The sequence below is a fragment of the Neopsephotus bourkii genome, unplaced genomic scaffold, assembly GCF_033783945.1.
Source record: "Neopsephotus bourkii isolate Nb327-2 ecotype Australia unplaced genomic scaffold, CSIRO-AGI_Nbou_v1 NB_969, whole genome shotgun sequence".
In the NCBI taxonomy this organism is placed as follows: domain Eukaryota; kingdom Metazoa; phylum Chordata; class Aves; order Psittaciformes; family Psittacidae; genus Neopsephotus; species Neopsephotus bourkii.
In genome coordinates this window covers 96,228-112,644 of record NW_026901463.1, presented here as the reverse complement: position 1 = coordinate 112,644, position 16,417 = coordinate 96,228, and the positions used below count along the sequence as shown (strand labels likewise).

At 41.6% G+C, this 16,417-nt stretch overlaps 1 protein-coding gene across 1 annotated transcript in view; it reads left to right on the top strand.

Moving 5' to 3' along the window:
• The first annotated feature begins 3,342 nt into the window (after positions 1 to 3,342).
• CNOT1 (CCR4-NOT transcription complex subunit 1) overlaps positions 3,343 to 16,417 on the top strand; it is a 79,966-nt gene continuing 66,891 nt past the window's right edge. Inside the window, exons 1-9 of the mRNA XM_061359374.1 lie at positions 3,343 to 3,656; positions 7,401 to 7,508; positions 10,417 to 10,515; positions 11,050 to 11,118; positions 11,218 to 11,272; positions 11,707 to 11,910; positions 12,808 to 12,976; positions 15,061 to 15,187; positions 15,479 to 15,589. Coding sequence (XP_061215358.1) covers positions 3,555 to 3,656; positions 7,401 to 7,508; positions 10,417 to 10,515; positions 11,050 to 11,118; positions 11,218 to 11,272; positions 11,707 to 11,910; positions 12,808 to 12,976; positions 15,061 to 15,187; positions 15,479 to 15,589 — 1,044 coding nt within the window. The 5' untranslated portion in view covers positions 3,343 to 3,554. The remainder of the gene's footprint in view (positions 3,657 to 7,400; positions 7,509 to 10,416; positions 10,516 to 11,049; positions 11,119 to 11,217; positions 11,273 to 11,706; positions 11,911 to 12,807; positions 12,977 to 15,060; positions 15,188 to 15,478; positions 15,590 to 16,417) is intronic.

Here is a 16,417-nt window from a genome sequence, read left to right as displayed (position 1 = left end):
AAGGAGGTGATCCTGCCCTTCTGCTCTCCTCTTGTGAGACCTCACTTGGAGTACTGTGTGCAGTTCTGGTGTCCCCAACAATAAAAGGACATGGAACTGTTGGAACAAGTCCAGAGGAGGCCACAAGGACGATCAGGGGACTGGAGCACCTCCTGTATGAAGATAGGCTGAGAAAGTTGGGGCTATTCAGCCTGGAGAAGGCCCTGTGGTGACATGCAGTACCCATGGCCTAAATATTCATGCCTCTTGAAACCCAGTGGGAGTAGTTAGTTACCTCTGCAAAATACTCAGAGCATCTGAAGCTCAGCATTCACAACTTCCCTGGGCAACCCATTCCAGTGCCTTACCACCCTTACAGTAAAGAACTTCCTCCTTATATCCAGTCTAAACTTCCCCTGTTTAAGTTTTAACCCCTTTCCCCTTGTCCTGTCACTACAATCCCTAATGAAGAGTCCCTCCCCAGCATCCTTATAGGCCCCCTTCAGATACTGGAAGGCTGCTATGAGGTCTCCATGCAGCCTTCTCTTCTCCAGGCTGAACAGCCCCAACTTTCTCAGCCTCTCTTCATATGGAAGCTGCTCCAGCCCCCTGATCATCCTCGTGGCCCTCCTCTGGACTTGTTCCATCAGTTCCATGTCCTTTTATGTTGAGGACACCAGAACTGTCCCCAGTACTCCAAGTGAGGTCTCACGAGAGCAGAGTAGAGGGGCAGGATCACCTCCTTGTTGTTTTTCATGTGCCTTAGCATGCCTTCCAGGAGAATTTGCTCCAAGATTTTGCCAGGCACAGAGGTGAGACTGACATCTGCTTTCCAGGCAGGGCTCCCGGAATTACTCCAATTTCATATACAATTGTAAGTTAGATTGCACTGTTTGAACCTTGGATATGCTGTTAGGTGCTTGAGAGCTGTCAGGTTTTGATGTGTATCAGGATATGTACAGTGCAAACCATATATTTAGAACATAAATAGGAAGCTGCTTCCTTTAGCTGTTGTGTTGTGTCCTGGAGTCTTTGTGTTTGCTCAGGTTCTTGTTCTGCTTCCTTGAAATGGAAAATCCCATTTTGACTCTGGTTTGGGTTCTTCAGTAGCACTGACAGATTTTGCAGTTGAAGTGGTAAAGCTTGTTGTTCATCCATCCAGTTAAAGCATGTTGAGATGGTAGTGTTGCTTTTCTTGGGAGAAAACAGTGACGATGATGGGGGGTGGGGTGTTCAGTGTCCATAATCTGTAGAATGTTATGTGGCAGTAGGGAGGATCTCATGACTGAGCCTAACTCAAGGGTTCCAGCACCTAAAAGCTTTTTTTTTGTTGTTGTTGTTGTTTGTTCTTTTTCTTGTGTGGGATAGGTGTGATTGCTATGCTGTTTGCATCAGTCTGAGGAGCAATACCTGGAGAAATGTGGGGTTTCTTCCTAAGGGCCTGAAAGGCAAACTGAAACTTCTGTTACTGCCTTATAAATGAAGTGACCAAGGTGGAGTTTTGGTTTTGTCCTGAGGTTTTCAGGCTGGCTGCTGAAATCTGGTGCTCCCACTGGGACTGAATTTCTCTTGCTAGCTGCTTGTGGTGGCTTTGGTAGGTGCAAGTACCGTGGCATGGTGGTCCATCTGCTTCATTTTAAACTGTTTTTCAGAAGCTTTAGATTGGTCTGGTATGTTAAACCTTGCTAGTAAGAACATCTTGGAAAGTATGTACTTGCCAAGCCCAGTGACACTTTCTGGATTATTTCATAGAGGAATGGAGTTATTAAAAATAAAATAAATTTGGGTACTGTGCTATTGAGAAATCTTGTTAAATTTTGTGCCTCTCCTCCTTCCTACGAAGCTGTTTCAGTCAGTAGGCTTTTAAACCTGTATATAAAGGTTTGAATGAATTACAGCTTGTCAAAGGTATACAAAAGAATAGGAAATTTCCTGTAATTCTTGCTGCAGTTTTGAACACACTAAAATTCTTTCAGAGCACGACTGCCTTGTCATTGAAAAATGCTTTCAATAACCCTCCTTGAAAATGTTTCTCGTGGGATGCACAAGCAGGATCTTGCATAGCTTCTAGGAGTACACAGGGATTTCTGTGGCATGATGAAAGCCTACAAGTCTGTTGATGATTTGACTTCCCTTACAACTATTTTACCCACGTTTTTATTTAAGCTAATAAACTTTCCAAAGAGCAGAATAGTCTTCACTGCCTGCAATAGGATTTGCTGCTCCTGGTGTTTTAAAATGTGGGCAGATGTTAAATAAGCTTTAGTTCCAGGTGTGAGGGAGTAAAAACCTTTGTGTGAAGGGGAAGAGTTCTTAAGTTCTATGCAGCACAGCCTCTTCAGCTCACCTTCGTGCTGCTCCTGTTTTGTTCTTGGAGAAGCCACAGTGCTGCAGGGGCTGCTTTGAATTCATGTGACCTAAGCGTCACATGTGCTAAGTTAACACATCACCTCTGTGATCCATCTCAATGATGAGGCAGAAATCATTGACTGTATAGCCAAGACAGTAAAGCAGTAATTTTAATCCTAAAATGGATCTTCAGACTCTTGGCACAAAGCCTAGTGACTTTTGTGTTTTGATCAAGTAGAGCTTCAAAACAGTGACTCTCCAGCTTGATTCAACCTCTGATAAATTACAGTGCTGCTTCTCAGAGCAGTTTACAGCTTTCTTTGAGATTCTTCAGACTGTTGATTATTCAGGACTTGCTTTGGGATGCAATTTTATTGCATTGGCAATCTGTAATTTTACAGGCGAGATGTCAAGTACCAAGTTTTTTGTTGTCATAGAAATTTATTAATCTGGCAAGCTCTGATGTTGTAGCTGAAAAAAACTGGTTTAGTATAAGCCCCAGGTGAGGGTTAGTTTATTGCAGTTCCCCGTGTGTTACTTATTCACAAGTGTTTGTTTTGGTGTGTACAGTTGAGTGCAGTGCTATTTTAATGGTGTCAATGCAAAATATTGCAGAGATGCTTTAAAAGCACTTTTTAAATAAACATGTTATTGATGCTTTAAATGATTCTGACTTCTGTTGCTGTGTGGTATGTAATTCATTCTGCATCTGATTTTCTTCTTTCTCCCAGTGCTGGAAGGGTAGTCATTCTTAGAGAGCTGTTTACTAGCTATTGCAGCCTGGCAAAATGCAGAAACCAGTAAATGCGGTCAGGTATTGTGAAAACAACTAAGCTTGTGTTGTGAAAACTTTATAGTACTTCCTTGTAGATGTAGTTATGTCAAACAGTTTCTGTAAGTGAAACTATCGATCATGTCTGTATTACCAGTTCCTTTGTTAAACTTTAATTTACTTGTTTTACCAAGTTAGCTTGGAAACAAACAAACAAAAAAGCTGTGTTATTGCTACAGAACTTAATTATAATGTGATACTGTCTTTCAGGTGTCATGTTTCAGAACAGAGGAAGACAACTGAGAAAGAAGAGCTGAAGACAGTAACACAGAACCAGATAGATGCTAAGGGGGGGGTGGGGGGTGGGGCAGATTAACCTGTCTCTGAGGTGACTAAAGGGGAATAATGGTGATTTTGCGCCAGGCTCGGCTGCCTGCTTCTGCCCCAACCAGCAATGAATCTTGACTCGCTCTCGCTGGCCTTGTCTCAAATCAGCTACCTGGTGGACAATTTAACCAAGAAAAACTACCGAGCCAGCCAGCAGGAAATACAGCATGTAAGTAGACTAATGGTACTGCAAAAGAAATTCTGGAAGTGTCAAATGGAGTTTCTCTTCTCATTTGGACTGTGCTCTGCTGTGATCTCATGTGCATTGCTGTGCACTGTTTTTTGTGGTGTTGAGAATCACAGCTTGTGTCTGATATTCCAGTTGGTTTAATCTTTCAGGTCACGGAATACAGTAGCTCAGCTGAGACTAGTATTAAGTTTGTAGTTGAATATTAGGGTTTGCTGCTCTTGGAGGGTGGCATCCAAAGCCTTCTCAACTCTTTCAGGTTAAATCTTTCAACTTTTGGATGTTCCATAGAACACTGATTGGGAGAGGGAGGAAAAAATGCATTTACTGTTCAGTTGTTGCATTGAAAGCATGAGTACATGGATACCTACATCTGAATGTCTGAATGCTTTCACTTTGTCAGATGAAATGTTTTTGTTCTTCATCTCACTGAATGAAGCATGGCTTGGTGGTGAAGCCAAGCTGACTGTCTGGGCCTTGGGTTTTCAGGAGGCAGGCAGGGTAACTGCAGGCTGAAATGCAAATATCATAAGATCTGGGCAAGAATTCTGGTTTAGCTGACCTTTTTAAAAATAGCTCTGAGTAGCAGGGTGGACTGAAAAGTATTATCCACAGAGAAGTGCTTAGGAGGAAGTGAATGTTACAGAGTCTGTTTTAGAAACTGGTTTAGTTCAGTTCCCAGCAGACAGCTGGGCCAGTTAAATATTCCCCCCCCATTACACTAGTGCAGTCCCCCAGTGATTTGCATCAGATTAAGAGGCCAGAGAGGTTATACAGAGTGAATTTCTAGTAACAGCTGACTTTAAAAGTGCATTCATTACTTATCTTGAGGCAAGGGGGTAATTTCAGCAGTATTCACTGCTTAAAATGATCTGGTAAGCCATGGAGATGGAATATGTCTCTTGTAACCTTTGTGAGGTTTCCATGCTTTTGCAAGTTCAGCACTTGCAGGGAGCTCACCTGAGATCACTATTGGTTTCAACAGCCCATTTGTCCAGCAAGGTGTGACTGAGGCATGACTTGCAGATTTGTTACAAACACTTAGGTAAAGAATAATAAACATCGATCTGGGAGAAGATAGGGTTGATTTGCCATTCACTTGGAATATAGATCTCTAAAATGGGGACCAACTGTTCTTTATCCTTCATGCCACGCCTCAGGCTCACTGTGATGAGAGACTGGAGTCTGGTCTGTGGAAATGGCTCTTTTGTGTATGGTTATAAGACAGATCTAGAATTTCAAGACTAAAGTCTTTAAATCTCCTACTTTCCTTTTGTGGTTACTAGTACAGTTTTTCCTTAGATGAAGAGATTATGTATGCATGCTTTAACTCTGTCTCACAGTACAGTGGTATAATTTTTTGGCGTAATTGTTTTACAAAGCTTATATTTAAATGCAGTTGTGCCTAGATATATCACTCAAGCATACCACTGACAAAGCTTGAGGTACTAATTTCTGTTTAAGCATGCTCTAATTAGTCATTTAACATAGGTGATGCTTTAAGACTACCTCTGTTCTGGAGACAGGCTGAGAGAGGTGGGCTTGCTCAGCCTGGAGATGAGAAGGCTCCGGGGATACCTTAGAGCAGCTTCCATTGCCTAAAGGGGAAGATAAGAAATCTGGAGAGGGCTTTTGACAAGGGTCTGTAGGGATAGGATAAAGGGGAATGGCTTTAGCCTGACAGAGGGGAGGCTGAGATGAGATCTTAAGAAGCTGTGTCTCACCACCTGTGAGCAGGGGGTTGGAACTGGACGATCTTTAAGGTCACTTCCAACCCAAACCATTCTGTGATTCTATGATTTTTCTCTTTCTCTACAGGAAAGCTAGCAATTCTCATTCCTGTCCCTTGAAAAGCTTTTATGTGAATGTAGTTAGAGTTGAAAGATGCTACACTGCACTTCAAGCCTTCTCTTTCTCTCTTCCCCATATGTTAAATTTTTGAATTATTATCATTTTGAAGTTATTTCTGTGCAAGGAAGCAACATAATTCTGATGCAGAAAAGTTGCATTGATGGCTTTAGCACGTACAGCTTTTGTCTCTGTCCATCTGCTATGATGAATTCATTTTGGTCATAGCACCAAGTAGCTCCCTAGATTACTCCAGCTTCATGCCACTCTTGTTACCACATCAAATCTACATATTTAACTGGGATTGCCTCAACAAATTGTCTGTTTTCTGAAGCCTGAGCTAACCAGTAGACCTTGCTGTCCGTTCAGTTTTACTGGCTTTTGCACCATTCTGATCATCTTTCTACCTAATCATGGGGGATGGCTGCTTTCAAAGACAGTGCTGAGCATAACTGGAGTGGGCTCTTTACTCTATATGGATGTACCACAAGCCTCTGGTCAAGAAGCAGAGCTATATCCAACTCTGATGTTTCTTTCCAGCAGAACAAAAGTTGGCAGGCACTGGAATAAGGTTGAGAGGGAAAGGGAAACATAGCGTCAGTTAACTATAGAGGAATTGTGATGGGAACAGTCAGAAACAGCAGAGCTGGAGCACACAGAATCTTTTTGCACAAAGAAGCTACTGGCAAACAAGAATATTTATGATGGGGTGAAGTAGTGGACTTGGTGGAGGCAGTCAGCGCACATGCAAAGCTGCTGGTTTGTGCTGGCATATGCGTCTGTCCTAGGGGAACAATGGCAAAAAACTTGCCAATAAAGGTTGGATTTGATGTTAGCTGTACTATTTAGACAAAAGAGGCAAACTGCTGGTGATTGTGACTTCAAATTTCTGCCGGTATGGGTTTTATTACAAACAAGTTATGCTGTTGTGTTAGATGAGATTTAAAGAAGTGAATAAGCACTGAAACATCCTGAAGATACTTCAGACAAAGCTGATGACCTGGTCTGTAGTCAAGAGTTAAACTTGAGGCAAATGACAGAAGATGCTAGCAAAGACGTAATGCTGTTAAGAGGTAGTGATGAGTGATAGGTGTTGCAAATTAACAGATACGCAGATAACCTCTTTCTGACTGAGGTGTAGAATTTGCTTGAATGAGCAAAATAACAGGGAAAAGACTTGGTAAAGTCTCAGCTGCAGGTGTTCAGCCTCTGGCATTTAATTTTTTTTAAAGCTTGCTAATAAGCAAGTTTGAGATGAGCTTTTTTTCTTTAGATGGCAGGAAACACTTCCTGTGTAGTATTCCCTTATGTTTTAAAAGACCCTGGAGTAACAGCAGTCAAGTCAGTCATGATCAGGAGACAATGCAGAAGCTGCCTCAAAGATCTGTGGAGATGCTGTGTGGTGGCTTGGCTCTGGGATAAATTCCTGCTACACAGGCATAGCACAGAGGTGCAGGCTGTTCCATGGCTGTACTCCTGCAGTTAGGCATTGTAGCTGTAGTAAAAAGTGAGGCCATGGCACTGTGTGGGTTCTGGGCTGCTTTGGTAGCAGAGAAGCTTGAAATCCTCCTTTAGGTTTCCTGAAAAACCCTTTTACTTAGCTTCTTAAAAATGCTACCCATGAAATGCATGGCTTCTGTGTCAATGACTCATGTCTAGATCCTTTTTTTTATCTCTTGGTTTATACTTTTAATTTGCAAATAGGGTTAATTACTTGGTTTTTAAGGTTACTGACCAAAAAGGAACATTCTTAGCAGTTTTGTTAAAATTGTATGTGACAACCACTAGAAGTACTGATGTGTTCACAGTACCAGACCCAGATCTTGCTCTGTAATGACTATTCACTACCAAGTTATGGTTTGGGTTTTTCTTTTCCAGATTGTGAATAGACACGGTCCTGAGGCAGACAGGCATTTACTACGCTGCCTATTCTCGCATGTGGATTTCAGTGGCGATGGTAAAAGCAGTGGCAAAGATTTTCATCAGGTACAGTTTGTACTGAGGATTCTGCTTATTAGGTTTGGTTATTAAAAATCTGCAATAACATTTAAGTGTGAAGGCAGGTTAGAGGTAGTAGTATCATAGAATAGTTAGGGTTGGCAAGGACCTTAAGATCATCTAGTTCCAACCCCCCTGCCATGGGCAGGGACACATCACACTAAACCATGTCACCCAAGGCTCTCTCCAGCCTAGCCTTGAACACCGCCAGGGATGGAGCATTCACAATTTCCCTGGGCAACCCATTCCAGTGCCTCACCACCCTAACAGGAAAGAATTTCTTCCTTATAATTTCTTCCTTTAGGTTGTGGAGTCTCCTTCTCTGGAGACATTCAAAACCCGCCTGGACACGTTCCTGTGTAACCTTATCTAGGTGTTCCTGCTCCGGCAGGGGGATTGGACTAGATGATCTTTTGAGGTCCCTTCCAATCTCTAACATACTGTGATACTGTGATATCCAATCTAAACTTCCCCTGTTTAAGTTTTAACCCCTTTCCCCTTGTCCTATCACTACAGTCCCTAATGAAGAGTCTCTCCCCAGCATCTTTATAGGCCCCCTTCAGATACTGGAAGGCTGCTATAAGGTGTCTACGCAGCCTTCTCTTCTCCAGGCTGAACAGTCCCAACTTTCTCAGCCTCTCTTCATACGGGAGGTGCTCCAGTTCCCTGATCATCCTTGTGGCCCTCCCCTGGACTTGTTCCAACAGTTCCATGTCCTTTTTATGTGGAGGACACCAGAACTGCGCACAGTACTCCAAGTGAGGTCTCATGAGAGCAGAAAAAGGAGCAGGATCACCCCCTTCGACCTGCTGGTCAAACTCCTTTTGATGCAGCCCAGGATAGGGTTGGCTTTCTGGGCTGTGAGTGCACACTGCTTGCTCACGTTAAGTTTCTCATTGACCAACACCCCCAAGTCCTTCTCTGCAGGGCTGCTCTTAATCTCTTCTTTGCGCAACCTGTAGGTGTGCCTGGGTTTGTTCCAACCCAGGTGTAGGACCTTGCACTTGGCATGGTTAAACTTCATAAGGTGGGCATTGGCCCACCTCACAAGCATGTCAAGATCCCACTCGATGGCATTCCTTCCCTCCAGTGTATCAACCGAACCACACAGCTTGGTGTCATTGGGAAACTTGCTGAGGGTGCACTCAATCCCACTGTCCATGTCACCGCCAAAGATGTTGAACCAGGCCAGTCCCAAGACCGATCCCTGAGGGACACCACTCGTTACTGGTCTTCAGTTGGACGCTGAGCCATTGACCGCAACTCTTTGTGTGCGGCTATCCAGCCAGTTCTTTATCCACTGAGTGGTCCACCTATCAAACTGATGTCTCTCCAATTTAGAGACAAGGATGTGGTGTGGGACAGTGTCAAATGCTTTGCACAAGTCCAGGTAGATGACATCAACTGATCTACTCCATCCATCAGTTCCATAGCCCCATCATAGAAGGCCACCAAATTGGTCAGGCAGGATTTCCTTTTAGTGAAGCCATGCTGGCTGTCACCAAGCACCTTGTTTTTCATATGCCTTAGCATGCCTTCCAGGAGAATCTGCTCCGAGATTTTGCCAGGCACAGAGGTGAGACTGATTGGTCTGTAGTTCCTTGGGTCATCCCTTTTCCCCTTTTTGAAAATGGGGGTTATATTTCCATTTTCTCAGTCATTGGGAGCTTTACCTGACTGCCATGATTTTTCAAATATGATGGACAGTAGCTTAGCAACTTCCTTTGCCAGCTCCTTCAGGACCCGCAGATGGATTTCATCAGGTCTCATGGACTTGTGCACGTTCAGGTTCTTAAGATGGTCTCAAACCAGATCCTCTCCTACAGTGGGCTCAAAGTCTTCATTCTCACAGCCCCTGTGTCTGCCTTCCAAGACTTGGGTGGTGCAGTCAGAGCATTTGCCTGTGATGACTTAGTCAAAGAAGTCATTAAGAACCTCAGTCTTCTCCAGTTCCAGGGTAGCCAGTTCTCCTGATAGCTTCCAGAGAGGGGCCACGTTGTCCCTAGTCTGTCTTTTATTTGCTATGTACCTATAGAATCCCTTCCTGTTATCTTTTACATCCCTAGCCAAATTTAATTCTAACTGGGCCTTGGCTTTCTTAACCTGGTCCTGAGCTTCCTGAACAACATCCCTGTATTCTTTCCAGGCTGCCTGTCCTTGCTTCCACCTTTTATAAGCCTCTTTTTTCCTTTGAATTTTCCTCAGCAACTCCTTATCCATCCAAGGACTTCTCCTGGCCCTCCTGCTGCACTTCCTTCTAGTTGGGATGCAACACTCTTGAGCTTGTAGCAGGTGATACTTTAGTAGCTTTAAGCTGACTTCTTTTGTGGTCTATGGCCTTTCAATTGCAAGCATGTTTTGCTCGTCCTCAGTCAGAAGACAACAAATTGTTGGTATCTGACTCTTACAGTTACTTGATCTGAAAAACCAGTACAATTTTACTTCAGTACAATTGCTTTTTCCAGCATGTGCAGTGCTCTGTTTTGAAAGCCTTTCTTTGTTTTTTAAAACTTTGTCCAAATCCACTAACTGACACTTCTGCTGTCTGTTCTCTCAGGTGTGTGTTCATCCATAAGCCATTTTGCCACAGGCTTTTTAGCTCATAAATGGGAATCAAATAATCTCAGTTTGTCTTTTGCAATGTGAGAAGATGCTTGCAGATAATGAAATATTGCACATATGATGGATATTGTTTGATCTCTTAGTCTTAAAAGGGAAAACTAACCAAACCTGAAGAAAACTGGAATAAGAAACTTTACCATTAATGAGAATTTGTGCAATTAAAAAGACCTTATCTTTGTTTAATTTTACTGCACACAGTGGACTTTAGAAGCTATGTTTTATTGTCCTGTTATGAAGCAATGTGAGGGTTTTCAAGTTATCTTGTTCTTTTCAGACTCAGTTTCTGATCCAGGAGTGTGTATTGCTGATTACAAAACCAAACTTTATCTCGACGCTTTCCTACGCCATTGATAATCCATTGCACTATCAGAAGGTTTGTATGTTTTTTGAAGGGGATCCCAGTGTCAGTAACTGCAGTGAATTGGTCTGTAGGAAACCAGCTGGTTTTCCCTTGGGTTTTTCCTGGGTTGTTTTTTTATGGCTAAGATTGGTTGCTCTTAAGTCTTCAAAAAATTTATCTTGTCCACAAGTTGGATTTGTTAAGCAGAGCAAGTTTATCACTTGGAATGATTGCAACCTAATTTTAAAGCTTAATCTAAGGTTAGTAGTTTATGGCTTGTTTGTGGTAGTCAGAACCAAAATAATTCATCAGTGCTTCTCTTTCAATATCAAAGCCATGATAATGGTTTGATAGTGAAAGAGTGGGATATGCAGAAGAAAGTTTTAGTTCAGGTATTTCTAAAAGTAGTTCCAAAGATGTCTGTTTAGCCACATAAGCTTTGTGTTAACCTACAGCAGAATAGTTCCTGATATTGCAGATATACAAATGAACTCTCGATAGACTGCTGCATTTCAAAAGACACTAATTCCATAACAGCTTCCATTTAACTCTTCTTGTCTATTTCAGAGTCTAAAGCCTTCACCCCACTTATTTGCCCAATTAAGTAAAGTCATCAAACTAAGTAAGGTTCAAGAGGTAGGTGAACACTTATTTTGAAAATACTTTAATGTTTTTTGACTAAGCTTGTTAGCAAGGATGATGTCCCCTTACTGTGATACTCGTTCTTGTTTGTAGGTGATTTTTGGTCTTGCTTTACTGAACTCTTTCAGCTCAGATCTTCGAGGTTTTGGTAAGTGAAGTTTCTGAAGTACTGCAGCAGGGACGCATTTTCTTTGTAAGTCAGTGAGCTATCTAGAGATGGATCGATGTGTGTCTGCGTGACCTGAGTAATGCAAGACCTTGCAATTAGTGGTGCTATTTGAGTCTAACACCATTTTGAGAGGGGCAGTAGATAGCACAGTCACCTTGTCTTATATGAAGTTGAAGGTCTCTTCCATGAATGACTTGCTAGGTAATGAATCAAATTGAGGTACTGTGGTATTTTCTTTTATCTGTCCAGTAATATTTGAGTTCTGAGGTATGGGTTAAGACTTCTGTTTAACTCTTAACTGTTGTGGCTTGCAGTAAACAAACTCAGATTAAGAGAATAGTACCTAGCTAAAAAGAGTCTTCACATTAAAAAGAAATTCAGGTTTTGATTCTTGCCTCTTTTGTCTTCAAAAGCTGCCCAGTTTATCAAACAGAAACTCCCAGATCTTCTGCGCTCTTACGTTGACACGGACGTCAGTGGAAGTCAAGAAGGTGGTTTCCAAGATATTGCAATAGAGGTCCTGCACCTTCTTCTCTCTCATCTCCTTTTTGGGCAGAAGGGAGCCTTTGGGGTGGGACAGGAACAGATTGACGCTTTCCTCAAAACATTACGTAGAGGTAAGTGTGGTGGTTGTCAAGAAGCCTGACTAAATGCAAACTTTGAAATGGATTTTTGTAACTTACTGCCAGTGCAGTATGTTACGTATGGTGGGGAGCTTGTACGTTTTCAGAACTCTTATCAACTGACAGAAAAATTCCACTGTCCTGGCATAACATACTGGGTTAATGAGCAGTAATGTGGTATTATGCTTGGTTTTTCTGAGGAGTGATAAATCAGTATTAAGTAGGGGATATTTGAATCTATGCTTGTGGGGGATGGTATTTGTAGATTTAACTTAAAGCAACTCAGTGCGAGGTAGTTGAAAAACTTGAGCTCCTTACAGCATAAGGAACAAACATTTCAAACAGGTATAGTATACTTTAAGCACTGGATTGTGTATATTGGGTGCAGATCTATGAGGGAACACTAGTACAGGGAGGGAAGTGCTTTTGAATAAAACTGGTTCATGTCCTGGAAGCTACCATGGTCCTTGTGATGGCAGGGGTAGTGTCTTCCTTTCTGAAACAGTGTTTGCTGTAAACCCATCAGAATAAGGATTTGGACTTGAGAAATTAACTGGATTTAACTGATCCCACTCCCTGGCTCTCTCCAGACCTAGAGCAAGGCACCCCTTATACAAGAGCAAAATATTTATTGTTTGTTGAAGTATGAACTAAGAAGTTGTACTTAAATGAAGATTTAGTGTATTAGCTTCTGTCATTCCCCCTCACTTTGTTTTGGGAAAATGGGAACTCTTCTCTGAGTGTCTCCAAAGAGTATGGAGATATTATACATCACCTTAACTAAGGATAATGCTGTCTCAGGAAAGCCCACCCATGAGTCAAATTATTTTAAAGTCACTTGCATGCAACTAGTGTTCTGGGTTTTTTTGACACTTTTTTTCTTGCCTTCAGATTTTCCCCAGGAGTGTTGTCCTGTGGTGCTTTCACCACTTCTATACCCTGAAAAACAGGACATTCTAATGGACAGGATCCTGCCCGATTCTGGAGGGATAGCCAAAACCATGATGGAGAGTTCTCTGGCAGATTTCATGCAAGAAGTTGGCTATGGCTTTTGTACAAGGTTTGTAGTCATCTTGGGTGGTGGTGGTTTTCCTTTCTGTTTCTTGAGACAAAGGGTAAAGAACACTTGCAGTACTAAAATAACTAGAACCTCATTGAGTATTGTGAGGTCTCTTGTTTTAATTCCTGTTTTATATTCTTCATGAAGGTTTTATAAGAATTTAACAATTGCCCTTTCTTGTTTTAAGTAAAACCAAAGTGGCTAGGCAGAATAAATCCCAACTAAATCTTACTAGATCTTTGGAAGAACTTTGCTTTTGTGCCAGGCTGCTCTTAGCTCCCTCTTCATATGAAACAGGTTACAGAAGAACTGAATGTAGTAGTCTTGCTTCAAGAGTTGGCCAGCAGCAGCTTTCTGTTTGTACTGGGGTTTGATCAGTGTGGTACACAGTATGACTGAGATAATTTGTAGTTGTAGGATCTAATTATGATAGTGAAATGCTAGAGTATCTTCACAGCTGCATGTCTTTGCCTGCTTAGGCTTATTTTGGTAAAGTACAGCTCTTCAACTCACCCTGGATCTGCACGTATGTTCATAGTAATACATGACCCACGTCTTCAATAGTGTTCCATATTCTTGCTTTGTGCCCCTAGTCTGAAATGTTAGATGGGAGGCTGTTGTTTGGACTTGCTGGAGCCATGCAAAATGGGCTGTCATGTACAGAACCCCATGGGTTTGCAGGTGTGGCCTCAGTAGGACTGAAGAGCTTTGCATATGGCATAAGTATTGTGTTATATGGGCTATTTGTTTATATGCAAGTTGGAATAGTTACTAGAAAATCAGGAGAAGCTAGACTACTTAGAAGCTTTTATATTGAAGAGTTAATTTGGCTATATTACATTATTCATTGTATATTGAATGTCTTTCCTGCTGTATACCTACTATCTGCACAAATCCAGCTTAACTTCTGAATGCTGTTTTTAAGGATTTAGGAGTGCTCTAATACTGGTAGTAGTAACAGGAGCCTGCAAGCCTGTGGCTGGTTTTGATGGGGGCCTTAGTCTTAGCCCTCAATATGAACCTAATGTATTGTGTGGTGGTTGTTTGTTTTTTTTTTTTTGTTTAGTTGTTTTGGGTTTTTTTATTATTATTTTTTTTGTGGGGTGTGTGTTTTGGTGGTTTTTTTTTTCTGTGGGTTTTTTTTTATTTTTTAGGAAGATCCATTTAAGAAGCATAAGCTAAGAGAACTAAGTTATTTTGTATTTTAAAAGACTAGTGACTACTTTTGGGGAGGTGATAAAATCTTTTTTCACATAAGTTTCTGCTCAAATAGGGAAGTGAGGAAACAATATAAATGTGTTGGAAGATGTTGAAAATTTTTCTTTGTTAAACACTGGTTTAGGAGGCATATGTTATCTGTACTGATGCTGTATGCATCTTGTTGGCCTAAAGAAGCGTTCACAAAGTGAAATGCATTGCAAAAAAGGGCTTTCAGTTCTAAAATTGAAACTTCAGCATCTGCTCATTGTTGGCTTTTGGGGCTCCTCAAAGGTTTCTGTTAGCAACCTCTGCTCAGAGACACCTGGCCTTGCACCAGGCCAGAAGGTGTCCATACTTTCACAGCTTATCTTTTGAACAGTGCATGTCATTGGTTTGAACATGCATTCTCAAAGCCTTTGTTTTACGTTTAGGTAGCAAAACTTAACTCTCTGAAGCTGTATAACAGGTCAATGCACAGAAGTGTTTCTAACAGTGAACTGCTAAACCCTACCCTGTGCTTTTGCTTTGACAGCATAGCCTGTGAAACATCTCTTGTTGTCACTTAAGTCGACCTAGCTTTGAACTGAATACATGGCACAGCATGTTTCATTTAAATAATTGCATGGAGCTTCTACTGAATTTCTCTTCTTGCTTCTCATGGAATTTTATTATATTGGATCATTTGACTAATGTGACTGAGGCTGAGTGAATGGTTATACTTAAGTTTGTGATTAGTTTCTCCCAACCATACTTACAGGTCTTGTTTTGGTCTGTCTTACATTGTGCCACAATGAAACCTGCTTTTGAATTAAGATCTCCCTGGGTTTTTGTATGTGTTTTTGTTTCTTTGTTTGTTTGTTTGGTTGGTTTTTTTTATATCTTAGCATGGAAGAATGTCGCAACATAATCATGCAGTTTGGTGTTCGGGAAGTCACGGCTGCCCAGGTTGCCAGGGTTTTGGGGATGATGGCTCGAACTCATTCGGGGTTGACGGATGGTATTCCATTACAAGTGAGTGACCTGTTGGGCTTAGATATATTTTAATCAGTAGATAATAAGGAGTTAAAATGCTGTTCTCTAGTAGTTCAAGACTTGCTTTTATTATTCAACACTTACAAATCTAATTGTTCTGCTGAAAATGTCTATAACACATTCTTGAATGAAAGATTCTCAGTTGTGTGCAACAGGTGACATTACTGGTCTGAACTTTTTGCCTTTATAGTGCTGGGAGTTATGTAGCTAGGAGCTTTTGAGACTGCTTTATTCTTACCTAGTATTTGATGGAGTGTATTTAACTTGCAGTCTATTTCGGCTCCTGGCAGTGGGATTTGGAGTGATGGGAAAGATAAAAGTGATGGAGCACAAGCCCATACCTGGAATGTGGAGGTCTTAATTGATGTTCTTAAAGAGCTGGTAAGTTTTGTGAGCATCTTGGCCTTTATGCAGGAGGGCATGTCTTGGTGTGAACGTAAAGCACTTTAAGCTCCTAGCAGCCTGAATGGCTTTGAATCTCATTAATATAATTGTGTTGCTGTACTTAAATGACTAGTAGTGTTCTTTCCTCATGAACAAGAATATTTTGAGGAGTTGTGGGGGAAAAAGCTGTCTGAATGGCAAACTTGGGTGCAGCTTCAGATTTTATTCCACGCTGCTCCCATGTACTCCAGCACATGTCCTCTGAGGGTTTGTGTGCTTGAACTTACTTCTGGCAGTGGAAAGTTTAGTGTATCAGGCACCTTGTTTTGAAAAACATCTTGCTGTAGGCACTGATGATGAAAAGGCAAAATATTTTTGTAGCTACTCATTCCAAAACACTAAATGTTTCTTGTGTGTGACGAGGCTTCAGAAATAGGAACCTTTCTCCACCACTTCTAAGCAGCAATTTTTGCAATTAACTCAGTGAAATGTGAGTACCATTTCCTTTGCCTACCTTATATTGGGTGATCAGTTTTTTTTGTACGTCATCTCTAATCTATGTGGGAGTCCCTGCTTTATTTTCCTAAATCTTGGAACATACAACTAGCTTTCTTTGGTGCTCGTGTATCTCTGAAATGAGTGGTCTGTGATCCACAGTGGCCATGGTTCCCTCCAAGCTCCCTCATCCTTATGGTTTCATGCTATTGCTGAAAATCAAATAGGTGCTTTGCAATTACTTGCAGTGTACATTATCCAAAAGGAAAAGCAAGTTCTGCTTGCCAGCAGGTCAGACCCTTTTGCCTTTTATTGGAGGGCATATGGAAC